The sequence below is a fragment of the Canis lupus genome, chromosome 18 (assembly GCF_011100685.1).
Source record: "Canis lupus familiaris isolate Mischka breed German Shepherd chromosome 18, alternate assembly UU_Cfam_GSD_1.0, whole genome shotgun sequence".
NCBI classification, from domain to species: domain Eukaryota; kingdom Metazoa; phylum Chordata; class Mammalia; order Carnivora; family Canidae; genus Canis; species Canis lupus.
The window spans coordinates 39,038,674-39,052,046 of NC_049239.1; the positions used below are offsets into that span (position 1 = coordinate 39,038,674).

Consider the following 13,373-nt stretch of genomic DNA (forward strand, 5'->3'; position numbering starts at 1 on the left):
CAGGTGAAACCAGGTCAGCAAGACCACTCAGCCAATCCTGAGACTTCCACGAAATAACACAGGGTTGCTATGTTAAGCCACTGAGTTTGGAGTGACTTGTTCACAGCAATACTAGCTGACACAGGAGCCATGGTAGCCCTTGTTGTATAAAATTGAAAGGTAGATACAAGGGGTGCCTGGGTGGCTCAGATGGTTAAGTGCCTTCAGCTCAGATCATCATCCCAGGGTCCTGGGAGCAAGTCCTGTATTGGGCTCCCTGCTCAGCCAGGAGTCTTTCTCTCCCTCTGCTCCTCCTTCCTGCTCATTTTCTCTCTCTCTCTCTCTCATTTTCTCTCTCTCAAAAAAAAAAAAAAAAAACAAACAAACACATAAAACACCAACAACAAAGGTAAATATGAGAAGAAGTCATGGTCTGTCAAGTTTTATTTGTAGAGGTTGGTTAACTTGAACCAGAGAAAGCTATAAAAAGTGCTTTGGGGAGCAACAGGGAAGGATGATAGAGGAAGGGCCTTCCCCAGACCCCAAGGGAGCCCTTCACATGGACAGCAGGGGACAGCCTGGGGCAGAGGTGGCTGGGGGCGAGTCCAGGCAGGCGGTAGCAGGGCTTGCGTGGTACGGCTTGCATTAGCCTGGTAGCCTAAGGGTCTCAGACCAGGGGGTCGTACACCCGCCCCATGAAGACAGGGAACCTGTGCTGCTGGTCCCAGAGCAGGAAGAGAAAGGGCTGCTGCACTTCAAAGATGACCAAGTTGCGGGCCACAGAAACCGCTGACGCTGCGGCCGCCTCCACCCCGGACTCCGTCAGCTCCAGCATGGTCTGGTGCTGCATCGCAGAAACCTGAAGATCTATGTCTTCGGTCAGCCCACACAGGTTGAGGTCATAAAGAAAGTCAAAGAATTCTAGAGCATAACCAGAGAAAAAAACAGTGAGTCGAAGGCCAGCAGGAGGGGCGCCTGACTAATGGCTCAGTCAGTAGAACACATGACTCTTGATCTCAGGGTTGTGAGCTAGAGCCCCACACTGGGTGGAGAGATTACAGGAAAGAAAGGAACAGAGGAAGGGGGGAGGGAGGGAGGGAGGAAGATCAGCTCGAAAGCCTTAGTTACTGGAGACATTTTTCCTAAATTTTCTGGGTTGGTCCCAAGTCCTACATTTCTCTTTGTCTTCCTCCCTTGCTTGTCACACCATCTATTGGGCCTTCTGGGACAGTTCACAGGATCCTCTATCAGTGGGCCCATCTTCATTCCAATCACCATCTTCTCTGAGGAGGTTGAGAGGCCTTGCCCAATCCCCCCAAAGAACCCTGAAAAATGACATCCTTGTTTCCAAGGACCTTAGAGGGGAGGTAATACATCATAAAGAGGTCACATGTTACCAAATGAGGTCATATACAAGGGTGTGATGTCATATACTAGGAAACAAGTTCACCTATTAGAAGGTCAAGTTCTGTAACAGAAAGTGAAGTGATCTTTCTGGACATGAGGTCAAAGATCAGGAAGTGAGGCCAATGGTTGGGTAATAGAGTCTCGGTTGCCTCCTCTACAGTCAGAAGCCTCCAGGCTCTATTATCCAGATCATTCTTGCATAGTCCCATGGGGTGGCTGAGTGTTATGAAAGGTCCCTACGGAAGAGGTGTCCACGACCCCCCTGGTCACCTGTCCCAGTATCTTTGTTGCAGTGACCCTGGTGGATAGTCGGGTTGGAGACTTGGGTTGATGTTTTGGCTCACTTCTAACTAGCTCAAGGGACCCTGGGTAAGTCAGGTAAACTATGACTTTCCATTTCCTCACTGAACCAATGGGATAATAGCATATGGCCCTCTAACTCACAGGACTGAGGAACAGACTGAGTCCAACTCTAGAGTACAACCCACATTTTAAGGACATCCCCAGGGGGTGCCTGGGGGGGTCAATTGGTTGAGCATCTGCCTTTGGCTCGGGTCATGATCTTCAGGGTCCTGGGATGGAGCCCTGCATCGGGCTCCCTGCTCAGCGGGGAGTCTGCTTCTTGTTCTCCCTCTGCCCATCCCCCATTCTCTGTCTCTTTCTCAAATAAATAAAATCTTAAAAGAAAAAAAATAACAAAAAAAAAAGAAAAAAGAAAAAAGAAAAGGCCCTCCCCCTTACTCCCCACCCAATGGCCTAGGAGCAATCCTGAGCAGCCAAGGCTTACTTAGTTTCTCCATGACTGTCAGCATGTCCTGGTTGCTCTTCACTTTGATGCGAGGCAGCGTCAGGAGAGTGGGCTGGAACTTGGTCATCTCCAGTTTCTTCATGATGGCCTTGAAGACAATGGGGCTGAGAGCCTGCTCCAGGTCTTCGAGATAGTGTTTCGTGCTCTGGGGCACCATGATCACCAAGCTCAGATTGTGAGAGAGCTGCAGCTGCCCTACCTGCAGAACAAGAGATGCACCTTACCCATCTTTCTACTCCAACTCTCCTGGATCCCACACCCTACATCCCAAGGCTCATCTTCAGGCTGCTGCCATACTGCGTGCAATTGCCACAAGCAGCAGCTGGACCTAGGCTCCCAAGCTTTGTGACAAAATGGCAATGCCAACTGGGTGAACAGTGCTGGTCTAACTCTGTGCTAGTGACATGCAGAGGAATGAGTATAGCTTTCTGGTCACACAGGCTGAGGACTACAACTTGACTCTATTGCTGACTAGCCATGTAATATAGACAAGTGATGTGATCTGAGCCCTGCTCCCTTCTCTTCCAGTGTGCAGTGCATAAAGAACGTAATGTGTATAATATACCACCAGAGTTATCAGATGTGTCCTTTTAAAGACTTTTAAAATATTTTAATTTGGGGGGCACCTGGGTGGCTCAGTCAGTTAAGCCTCTGCCTTTTGCTCAGGTCATGATCTAAGGGTCCTGTGATGGAGCCCTGAGTGGGGTTCTCTGCTCATTGGGGAGTCTGTCTCTCCCTCTGCTCCTCCCGCTGCTTGTGCATTCAGGCGCACACTCTCTCTCAAGTAATCTTGAGTAAACTCTCAAGTAATCTCCACACCCAATGTGGGGTTCAAACCCACAATACCAAGATCAAGAGTTGCATGCTCTACTGACCAATCCAGCCAGGTGCCCCGGTCCTTTGAAAGATTTTTGATGAAAAGAAAAAAAAAAAAGACTTTTGATGGCTCTTTACTGATTACAAGATTAAGTAAAAGTCTTAGCATGGCATCTGAGACTGTAGACAAACTGATCCTAGCCTCCCTTTCAGGCCTGCCACTAAAAGGACTTCCAATCGGCAGTCAGACAGTAGTATGACACAAGTACAGGACCCATGCATTTAATATAAAGGGGTTCTCCACCCAGAGTGAATTTGCCCCCAGTGGACATTTGACAGTGTCTAGAGACATTCTGGTTATCACAACTGGAGGAGAGGGGACTCACAGGGCTGCTGGTATCTAGTGGATAGAAGATAGGGATGATGCTAACCCCTACATCATGCCCAGGATAGTCCCCCTGACAAAGAGTTATCTAACCCCTAACTAACGGTAGAGAAACCATAGTGTAATAGGATGTAAAAGACTATCATTAAAATGGCACCACAGTTAGAATTGGGACAGGGATAAGAAGAAACTAGATTGCAAAATTCAACTGGGCAATAAAGAGATTAATGGAAATCAATCATTGTTGGAATATAAAATAATTACCCAAAAGAAAATGGTTGTAAACCAATATTAACTGAAGAACATGGACAAAGAAAGGGTCTCTGTTGGCATAGGCACTGAATAGGGCAGACTCAGTGGGCAGGGTGTACCCTTTAGGTCCTGTGTACAGACGCTGAATCTCTGACCAAAGTATCACCATGCTGTGGTCTTGACTTTTCTTTTCTTTTCTTTTTTTAAGATTTTATTCATTCATTAGAGAGAGAGACAGAGACAGCATGAGCAGGGGGGAGGGGCAGAGGGAGAAGCAGACCCCCACTAAGCTGGGAGCCCAACGTGGGGCTAGATCCCCAGACTCGGAGATCATGACCTGAGCCAAAGGCAGATGCTTAACCATCTGAGCCACTCAGGCGCCCCTGGTCTTGACTTTTCAAACCAGTACCCCTCCTATGCCGGAGTTGGTAAATCTAACCCCCTTAGCTGGGTAAGTGCTCTTAAGTCCCAGAAAGATTTAGAAATTAAATATGGATATGACAAAGTAAACCAACTCCACAGTATTAACATTAGGGTAAATTGAGGGTAATCTGTGCGTCCATTATTCAAAATAGTGCTTGCAATTTTTAAGAGAGTCAGACATACTAGTTTTAGGCTTTGAAGTCAAGAGGTGTAGGATAATTAAATGTGAGAAGGATATTGAGGTGTTGGTGGAAAGCTGATTTGCGCTTCAAATTTAATTTTTATTTCACAGGGGGCTTTCAGCGCTTGGAAGATACAGCCAAACAGGGTTGTAACTCAGCCTTGACGGGTAGCTGACATGCTTGAAAAGAAAATCAAGTATATCAAATTTACACATGCCATTCTGGTTCTGTCAGCCATGAGTGGTTAACTACGTTAGATAGGCAGAGATGGGTGGGTGGAAAGGTGCACAAATAGTCAAGAATGGTCAGAGGTAGCCTCTTCTGTGAAGCCTTCCTGGCCATCCAGAAGTGGGTTGTACCCTTTACCACCCTCCAATGAATTCACTCATCTATTCAGCAAACATATAACGAGCACTTATTATATGTGGCATTGTTCTAGGCCCTGGGGACAGGAAACAGGGCAGGTAAGGTTTCTGGTCCCAAGGAGAAAGACAATATTTCAGAGAGACAAATAATATTGTAATAAAATTAGCAAATGAACCACCTAATTTCAGATAGTGACAGGTACCCTGGATATAATAAACCAGCGCAATGTTTCAGGATGAGGAGGCAGTTCCTTTAAGAAGGGGGAAGTTCTTGCCATTAAGGTGAGCTTTGAACTGATAGCTAGACATGCAGAAGGAATAAGTTACGTGAAAATTTGAGTGAAAAAGAGGGATCCCTGGGTGGTGCAGCGGTTTGGCGCCTGCCTTTGGCCCAGGGCGCGATACTGGAGACCCGGGATCGAGTCCCACGTCAGGCTCCTGGTGCATGGAGCCTGCATGGAGCCTGCTTCTCCTTCTGCCTGTGTCTCTGCCTCTCTCTCTCTATGTGACTATCATAAATAAATAAAAATTAAAAAAAAAAAAAGAAAATTTGAGTGAAAAAGGGTCAAAGCGGAGGGAAAAGTTAGGGAAAGTTCCCAAGGTGGAAACAAGCCTGGCACTAAGTCACCGGGTATTCTCTCATTGTATTCTATTTCATAAATCTGTGTCTTGCTGTCCTAACAAGGTAGAAATAGCTAGAAATAATTAGAATCTTCTGGGATCCATATATAATCTTCCCTCCTTCCCATCCATTGAAATTCTACTGTTCAATTTTTGCAAAGGTATGTAAGCCGTTTAACACATGCACACCTGTGCACCTACCCCACCTACGCACACGTTTATACCTACCCGGACATGTGTACACCTACATATGCATGCTTTACACAGGCACACATGTACACACAGGACTTACTAAGTCACCAGGAGGTTGTCTCACCACCAGGCTGACGGGAAAGAGATACCTATGAACAGACTCACGTTTTGCCATTCGATGCAGTAGAGACGAAGAAACTTTAGGATCCCGCTTCCCAGCCTAAAATAAACAATGCCTGCCTCGGCCAAGCTACAGAGGGGAAAAGCAGAAAAGACAGGGTAGAAATACAGATGGAAGGAGTGGAAACGATGAATTCATAAGGGTCCACCCCACATTGATGGGGCCATAGCAGAAAAGACATCGGGACCCACCAGAGCCTCAGAAACAAGAATGGGAAGGACCAAGAACATACCTTGGCCTTCAAAGTTGAGTCAGTGAAATGGGCCACAGGGTATTTCTTGCTGTTCATCATGAACGCTTTTATCACAGAGGATTTGAGGTAAAAGGGCTCCAGAGAGGTTCTTTTTGGATCAAATGTTGTCTTCCACTTGGCTAGAGGGAAGAGGAAGGAGGGTTACTCTAACACAGGCAGGAGAGGATGAAGAGGAGTTAAAGCCCAGTTGGCGAGGGTGGGACGGGCACAATGGGATCCAGCTGTGGAACCTGGGGCTGCATGGGCTTCAAGGCCAGGAAGAGAGAAAGGACACGGGATGGAAAGACCTCTGGGTCCAGGGCTCCCTTACCACTCAGGTAGACAGCATTGAGGAGGACAAGGCGGGTGTCCGAGGGCAGACTTTCCAGCAGTTCTGTGATCTTGTGGTTGGTCTTCTCTGCCACCCAGGTGTTGATCAGCTCCACGTTGACATTGCTGTCATTTCCCAGGACTCTGGGGCTGCTGCCATACAGGCTCTGAGAGGCATTCACAAAGGTGTCCCTTATGGGCAGGTCTGGAGGATGGGGGGCAGGTGGAGAGAGGGAGGCATCAGTCCCCTGAACATCCTCTCCCTTCTAGGGAGGCTTCGGGAGGGAGCATGTTTCCTACTGCTTTGGGCTTGCTGGGGCAAGCATAGCAGGTTGGAGACAGGGCCCAGCCCACTCCTCTTACAGATATGGCAATTGAGGCCCCTAGGAGGACGCCTGCTAGGCCCTGGCTACCTCTCCTTGCCATGCACCTGTGGCTTGGCGAAATAACTAACTTCCATTTGCCAGGGTTTTCCCTTGGTTCTTCCCTTAATTCAGCAGGGAACCCACTCTGCTTCTCGGCTTCGGTGGAAGTTCATGGCAAAACTTCCTGGATTTTGTTCTCCAAAGGTCAAGTCCACTAAAGAAAACAGTGTTTGAAAGAGAAAATTTTTTCCTGGATTAAATAGATAATATTGAATGCAGTTATTTTCTACCAATCTAGCAAGACTGACGATTAAGTTGATGGATAGCAAATAAGTACACATGGTGTTTCTTGAACACCTTCAACAAAGATTTTTCTCATCTTTAAAAAAGAGGGTATTTCTTTCTTTTCTTTTTTTTTTTTTAAGAGAATGGGCTGATAGGTGAGTTTCCTTTCTTTGTTTCTTCTTCTTCTTCCCTGTATTTTCTGTTTTCTACAATGAATGAATATCGTTTTTATAGATTAAAAAAATGGGAAAAAATTTTTTCCCTTTAAAGGAAGGGGACTGGGATCCCTGGGTTGCTCAGTGGTTTGGCACCTGCCATTGGCCTAGGGCGTGATCTTGGGGTCCCAGGATCGAGTCCCGCATCGGGCTCCCTGCATGGAGCCTGCTTCTCCCTCTGCCTGTGTTTCTGCCTCTCTCTGTGTGTCTCTCATGAATAAATAAATAAATAAATAAATAAATAAATAAATAAATCTTAAAAAAAAATAAAGGAAGGGGGCAGACTAGATCTGTCACTCTCAAGGCTTTTTAAGGACCTGAACTATCCTGAAACAGTCACATCTGAAGCCCACAATTAAAAGGGCTCTGGTTGGGGCACCTGGGTGGCTCAGTGGTTGAGCATCTGCCTTCAGCTCAGGTTGTGATCCCGGGGTCCGAGGATTGGGTCCTGCACTGGGTTCCCCGCAGGGAGTCTGCTTCTCCCTGTGCCTGTGTCTCTGTCTCTCTCTGTGTCTCTCATGAATAAATAAATAAAATCTTTAAAGAAATAAAATAAAATGGTTCTTGTTGAGGCTGGGTGAGGGCTCAGAGGCCAGCTGGCTCCATTTGCTTCCCAGAGGAGTGGGAACCCCATACCCCACTCAACCTCCCTGATCCCTCTCCACTCCCACCATGACTCCTGAAGCAGCTCAGCAGAAACCCAGGTCTCTGGGGAAGAAAATTTGAAAATTATGGTATCAAGTCATTTTGGAAGCTTATTCTTCTTATTACATATTCAATAATGCAACATTTGTAAATGACCGCAAATTCATAGAACACAAAAGTACAAAAAACTAGATGTCTCAAGACTCCCCTGGCCCAGATGAACATTGTTTCTCTTGAGCTCTCTGGTACTGTCTATGAATAAATGCAGAAGGACATTCTTATTCTAACCAGAGCTAATGAATGGAAATGACTTGCCCAAGGTCTCACCAGGAGACCCATTGTCCAAGGTCTCACCAGGAGGCCCATTGCCCAAGGTCTCACCAGGAGGCCCATTGCCCAAGGTCTCACCAGGAGGCCCATTGCCCAAGGTCTCACCAGGAGGCCCATTGCCCAAGGTCTCACCAGGAGGCCCATTGCCAAAGGTCTCACTAGGAGACCCATTGCCCAAGGTCTCACCAGGAGATCCATCCAGCTCCTGAAGCCAAAGGACATTCCTGCTGAGGCCTTTACCTACTCTGCAGCCCATCCCTAACCTGTAGCTCTAACATTCCCTCTGTCCTCTTTGCCCAGGGTCGAGTCTGCCCCAGAACTCTCTCAGAATGCTGCTCGGCAGCTGCTGCTCTTTCTCGGGGCACTCACCTGGGCTGTGGAAGATCTGAGAGACTGATGTGAAGCCTTTGGATGTGAAGGCCTTCAGGGCCTGGTGGACACAGGCAAAGTCCTCGGGGTAGGAGAGGAGGTTCTCCAGGTTTCTCTTGGTGTTCTCCCCGGCCCCTGCAACAAAGGGCAGAAATAGGGAAAAACTGTAGGATCGAGATGGGGGGCCTGCCATTCAGGACTAGGATTGAGGGACCAGGCTGGAATTTGGGAAGGTCGTTTCCTGCTATGGAGGGGATCACAAATCAACAGAGCAGGGATGACTGCTTCTGAAGACCATCCATAGGTCAGAATGAAAGGGGTGGGGCAATTAGGAATCATCACAGTTAGGCTTTTCCAGGGCTTTGAATCCTCTTCTCCACTTTCTACCTAATTTTAACCCCACACAGCACTGAAAGCCCAGTCCAATTCACTGCCTATTGCACATGAATGATGATTTGGCTGGTTTGGGTGTATGAAGGTTTAACCTTCTAGGCAGGACACTAGCTCACTTTTAAAAGTAGAAATCAGAGGATCATAAAGAGGAGAGATGTTCAATACCCTTTTCGTTATTCATTATTAAATATTTATTGTGCACATATTCCCTGCAGTAAGAGATAAAATGTATGGAGCACTTACTGGGTTCCAGGCATCACATACTGGCTCCCATATTAGCTCACTGAATCTCCACAATAATCCTTTCACATCAGGGTCATTACTCTCCCTACTCACAGATGAGGAAACTGAAGTTTAAGGGATTAAGCAATCTGGTGCCTGGGTGACTTGGTCTGGGTCTGTTAAGTAAGCATCTGCCTTGGGCTCAGGTCATGATCATGGGGTCCTGGGATCGAGTCCCACATCGGGCTCCCCTGCCCCACGGGGAGTCTGCTTCTCCCTCTCCCTCTGCCTCTGCCTGCCACTCCTTCTGCTTGTGCACTCTCCCTCCCTCTCTCTCTCTCTCAAGGAAATAAATAAAATCTTATATAAAAAAAGAGAGAGACAGATTAAGTGATCCACTTTACTCAAGACCACAGATTTAGGCAGAAAAGGGAGAGAAGACTCAAGCCATAGATTCTGGGCAATAGGGATCCCTGGGTGGCGCAGCAGGTTTGGCGCCTGCCTTTGGCCCCTGCCTTTGGCCCAGGGCGTGATCCTGGAGACCCGGGATCGAATCCCACGTTGGGCTCCCGGTGCATGGAGCCTGCTTCTCCCTCTGCCTGTGTCTCTGCCTCTCTCTCTCTGTGTGTGACTATCATAGATAAATAAAAAAAAAAATAAAAAAAAAAAAGATTCTGGGCAATAAAGAAATCTGCCAAAGCCAATCAACTGAAATGTGTCTCCCAGCGGACATCTGGCAGTTTTGGTTGTCCTAACTGGGGAGTGTACATAGCTGTATACCCCATGGGACTTAACAATATCTCTCGGGAAGGCAAGGGACTAACGTGTTTTGACCTCCCTCTAAGCCAGCCACCAAGCTCTCTGCTTTCTTTTTTAAAGTAAGTACAACTATCTCCATTTCTCATGTGAGGACTCAGGCTCAGAGGAGTTGAGTAACCTGCCAATGTCCCACAGCCAGTAAACAGGATTAGCATGATTCTACTCTATGTCTATCGCTCATGGTTTCATTTTCCTTGTTGCCTTACCCTGAGACATGGCTGGGGACTGAGAACCTGTTTTATATATTCCTGCTTAGTCCATGGGGTTTTATAAGCAATAGTGTGTGTTAAATCACTGTTAAATGAAGGAATAAAAAAAAAAAAAATGAAGGAATAAATGAATGCTCACCCTCCCCCTAGACATAACCCAGTTTTATAGCCTTTCCCCAAGGCACGGCTTTGCAGCCAGATGGGTTGGGGACCCTTACAGGAGGGTCCAACATACAACTTGGAGAGGACTTAGGTTCTTACCAAGCAGGACCTGGGTCAGGAGGCTGGCAATGCTGAATGGAGAAAAGGCCATGTTGGTCTCCACCTTCTTCACTGCTGAGAAGGCATGGTAGAGCTTCAGAGAGAAGGCTATCAAGGCCTCACTCAACTCAGACTCTGCCCAGTGACTCTCCGCGTCAGAGCAGGAAGTGGCAGGCCCTGGGCAGAATGGCTCAGTAGTGGGCTGGGTGGGTTGAACAGTGGACCCGATGAAAGGCTGAGTAGTGGGTTCAAGAGTGGTATTGGCTGTTACGATGGTTGAGCTGATATTCAACAAGGTAGAAGAGTCCACGGTGTGTTGAGTGGATACATTCTTGGTGATCGCTCCCTCCGAGATGTGTCCTTCGCTTCCCCCTTGCCAGCTCTCTGCCATGGAGTTGGGGCTAGTAACATTCAGATCTGAGGAGGCTCTAACCTGTGGTTCAAGAACCTGAGTTTCACTTTTCCTACTATGAGGCACAGCTCCCCCCTCAAACACTCACAGCAGGAAGGGAAGGTGGGGATGTGGAAGATGTCCTGGACCGGAGAATGATTCCTAGGAAAGCCTGGTGGGCAAGAGGCCTGCCTTGGAGTTGCCACCACTACGTCCTCCAGAGGAGGGGCAGTGCAGGAGCTGGTGGTGGTGGAGACAGGATAGTCTCCACAGAGGTAAGGAGCTAGGACTCTGTTATCTCCGAGGAATTGATCCCACAAGGTAAGCTGTTTCCAAAACTTTGGAGCTGAGGGTCAATGGCCGTTTATCCATGTTCTTGCAATTTCTTTAAGTATCTGCCTGTCTTGGTTCACTTGCCAGGCCAGTACAGAGATATTCGAGCTTGTGACCTCTGTGTGAGAAGTGGCTTTTCCGATTGCGGGCTGCAAGCCATCAGCGTTCCAAAAGAAAGGAAGGAAGGGAGCAAGGAAGGAAGGAAGAAAGGAGAGAAAGAGGAAAGAAAGGAAGGGGGGAGGGAGGAAAGAAGGGAGGGAGGAAGAAATAGTACAGACCAGTGGCTCTCAATCAGAGACCACTTTAATCCCTGGGGATTTTGGCAATGTCTGGAGACATTTTTGGTTATCATAGGGCAGGGAAAGGGATGGGGAAATAGGGTGGAGATGGTACTGGCATTCAATGGGTAGGAACCAGGATACTGCAAAATATCCTACAATGTCCCGGCTAGCCCCTCACAACGAATTAGCCAGCCCCAAATGTCTTGGCTTCTGGGTTGAGAAAGCACATATTATCCCATGTCAGGGATCCCTGGGTGGCGCAGCGGTTTAGCGCCTGCCTTTGGCCCAGGGCGCGATCCTGGAGACCCGGGATCGAATCCCACGTCACGCTCCTGGTGCATGGAGCCTGCTTCTCCCTCTGTCTGTGTCTCTGCCTCTCTCTCTCTGTGTGACTATCATTAAAAAAAAAAAAAAAATTATCCCATGTCAGTGATAAAAGAAACTGATGCTGAGATATTCAGGAACTGGCCCAGGGCCTCACTGAAGCTGGTGACTCGACTCGTGATTCTAGATCCCCTGCTCAACCCCGCAGAGCCCCTGACTGCCTAGGGCACCCCCGATGCCACCTCCACAGACTCTGTGAACAGACACGCCAAAGCAGGCGCCACCTTCGAGCCTCCCATGCGGCTGGCACCCGCGGCTGCGATGGGCCCCACCCGGACCCAGGGGTGTCTGCTGCCTCTCCTGGCGGTGGGGCAGGAGCAGCCCCGGCCGGTCCTGTGTCTCCAGCCCCCCCCCCCCCCCCCCAGCTCAGCCACGAAAACTCCTGGTCTTTGCAGAACACAAAGTACTGCCCATCTCCGGCCCTCTCTAGCCTTCCACCCTACAGACCGGCACCCGCTCAAGGCCACCCCAACTGGCGGGCAGCGGGCGGGGAGGAGAACCCCGCTCGCCCGCGCCTCGCTCTCTCCGGACCCCCGGGGCCAGGACCACACTTGCTGGTGCCAAGAGGAGCTCTCCTCGTTCGGCAGGCCCAGAACGGTTCATCTTCAGCTCCTCGCCCCCTCGAAGGGGCCACTCACCCCAGTCAGCAGCAGCAGCAGCAGCGACAGGGTCAGCGGGGTCAGCCTGGAGGCCATCTGGGCGGTGGCGTCGGCCCGGACCTGCGGAGACAGCCAGCGCTGCAGTGCGTGCCGACCCCGGCCCCCCCCCGCCGTCCCCCCAGCCGTCCCCCCAGCCCACCACCCCGGGCCCCCCCTCCCCCTCCTCCCGCCCACCACCCCGGGCGCCCCCGCCCCCTCCTCCCCGCCCGCCACCCCGGGGGCCCCTCCCCCTCCCCCCCCCCGCCCACCACCCCGGGGGCCCCCTCCTCCCGCCCACCACCCCGGGGCCCCCTCCCCCTCCCCCCGCCCACCACCCCGGGCCCGCCCCCATTCCGTTCCAGGCCGCGGTCCCCCGGCGCGAATTCCCGCCCCCCCGCCCCCAGCCACCTTCTCTCAGGCTCCTCCCCCTGTTTTGTTTTCCCCAAACCGCTTCCCTTTCCCGGCACCCGCTGCCCTTCCTTCCCCCTCCCAGCCCAGTCCATCCATCTGTTCCCCCGGAGGGTCCTGCTCCAGCCTAACGAGGCCGCCGCGAGGCAGGGGGAGCAGGGGACGGCCAGGGGGCTGCGCACCGCAGCTCAGGCGACACCCCGGGGAGGGGGCACGGGCGGGGGGGCGCTGAAGTCTACAGTGCGAGCCAGCCAGTGGAGACGTCAGAGATAAAGAGGGGGCAGGAAACGGGGGAGGGAAAGAAGGAGCTGGAGACACCCCACTCCCCAAACCCCCGCCCCCACCCCCGTCACCAAACCTGCTCCAAACTCCTGGTCCCTGGGCAGCTCCAGCGCAGACTGAGTGCAGTCCCACAAGGTCAGGGAGGTGGGGTGCGGGGGGGGGGCCGGTCTTGGCTATTGGCTGGCCCAGGACACTGCCCAGTTACAAATTAAGGATGATTGATCGCTGGTGTGAGTTCCCGTAAACCGGGATGGGACGGACCACTCGGTGGGGCTCTGGGTGCGGGGCCAGAATTCTGCCCCAAGCCCCTTGGGGGCCAGGGGTGGGGAAGCTTGGTCCTGATAAAAGCCGCAGAGACCCAAACTGTGCT

At 50.5% G+C, this 13,373-nt stretch overlaps 1 protein-coding gene across 1 annotated transcript; it reads right to left on the bottom strand.

Moving 5' to 3' along the window:
• Nucleotides 1–393: 393 nt before the first annotated feature.
• SERPING1 (serpin family G member 1) lies at nucleotides 394–13,162 on the bottom strand. The gene is made up of 8 exons (XM_038563231.1): nucleotides 13,080–13,162; nucleotides 12,314–12,394; nucleotides 10,287–10,719; nucleotides 8,383–8,517; nucleotides 6,175–6,378; nucleotides 5,844–5,983; nucleotides 2,174–2,393; nucleotides 394–900 (listed from the first exon to the last, which is right to left on the bottom strand). Exons 2-8 carry the CDS (start codon nucleotides 12,368–12,370, stop codon nucleotides 647–649), a joined length of 1,443 nt encoding a protein of 480 aa, XP_038419159.1. The 5' UTR covers nucleotides 12,371–12,394; nucleotides 13,080–13,162; the 3' UTR covers nucleotides 394–646.
• Between the last annotated feature and the right edge of the window lie 211 nt (nucleotides 13,163–13,373).

Bases quoted from the DNA above. Each gene is read 5' to 3' on its own strand.
- SERPING1 (XM_038563231.1), bottom strand. From the start codon at position 12,370: ATGGCCTCCAGGCTGACCCCGCTGACCCTGTCGCTGCTGCTGCTGCTG. The intron at 6,379-8,382 runs GTGAGTGCCCCG...CCCATCCTCCAG, and splicing joins TCAGATCTTCCACAGCCCAG to ACCTGCCCATAAGGGACACC. The intron at 901-2,173 runs GTAAGCCTTGGC...GTTATGCTCTAG, and splicing joins GACAGTCATGGAGAAACTAA to AATTCTTTGACTTTCTTTAT.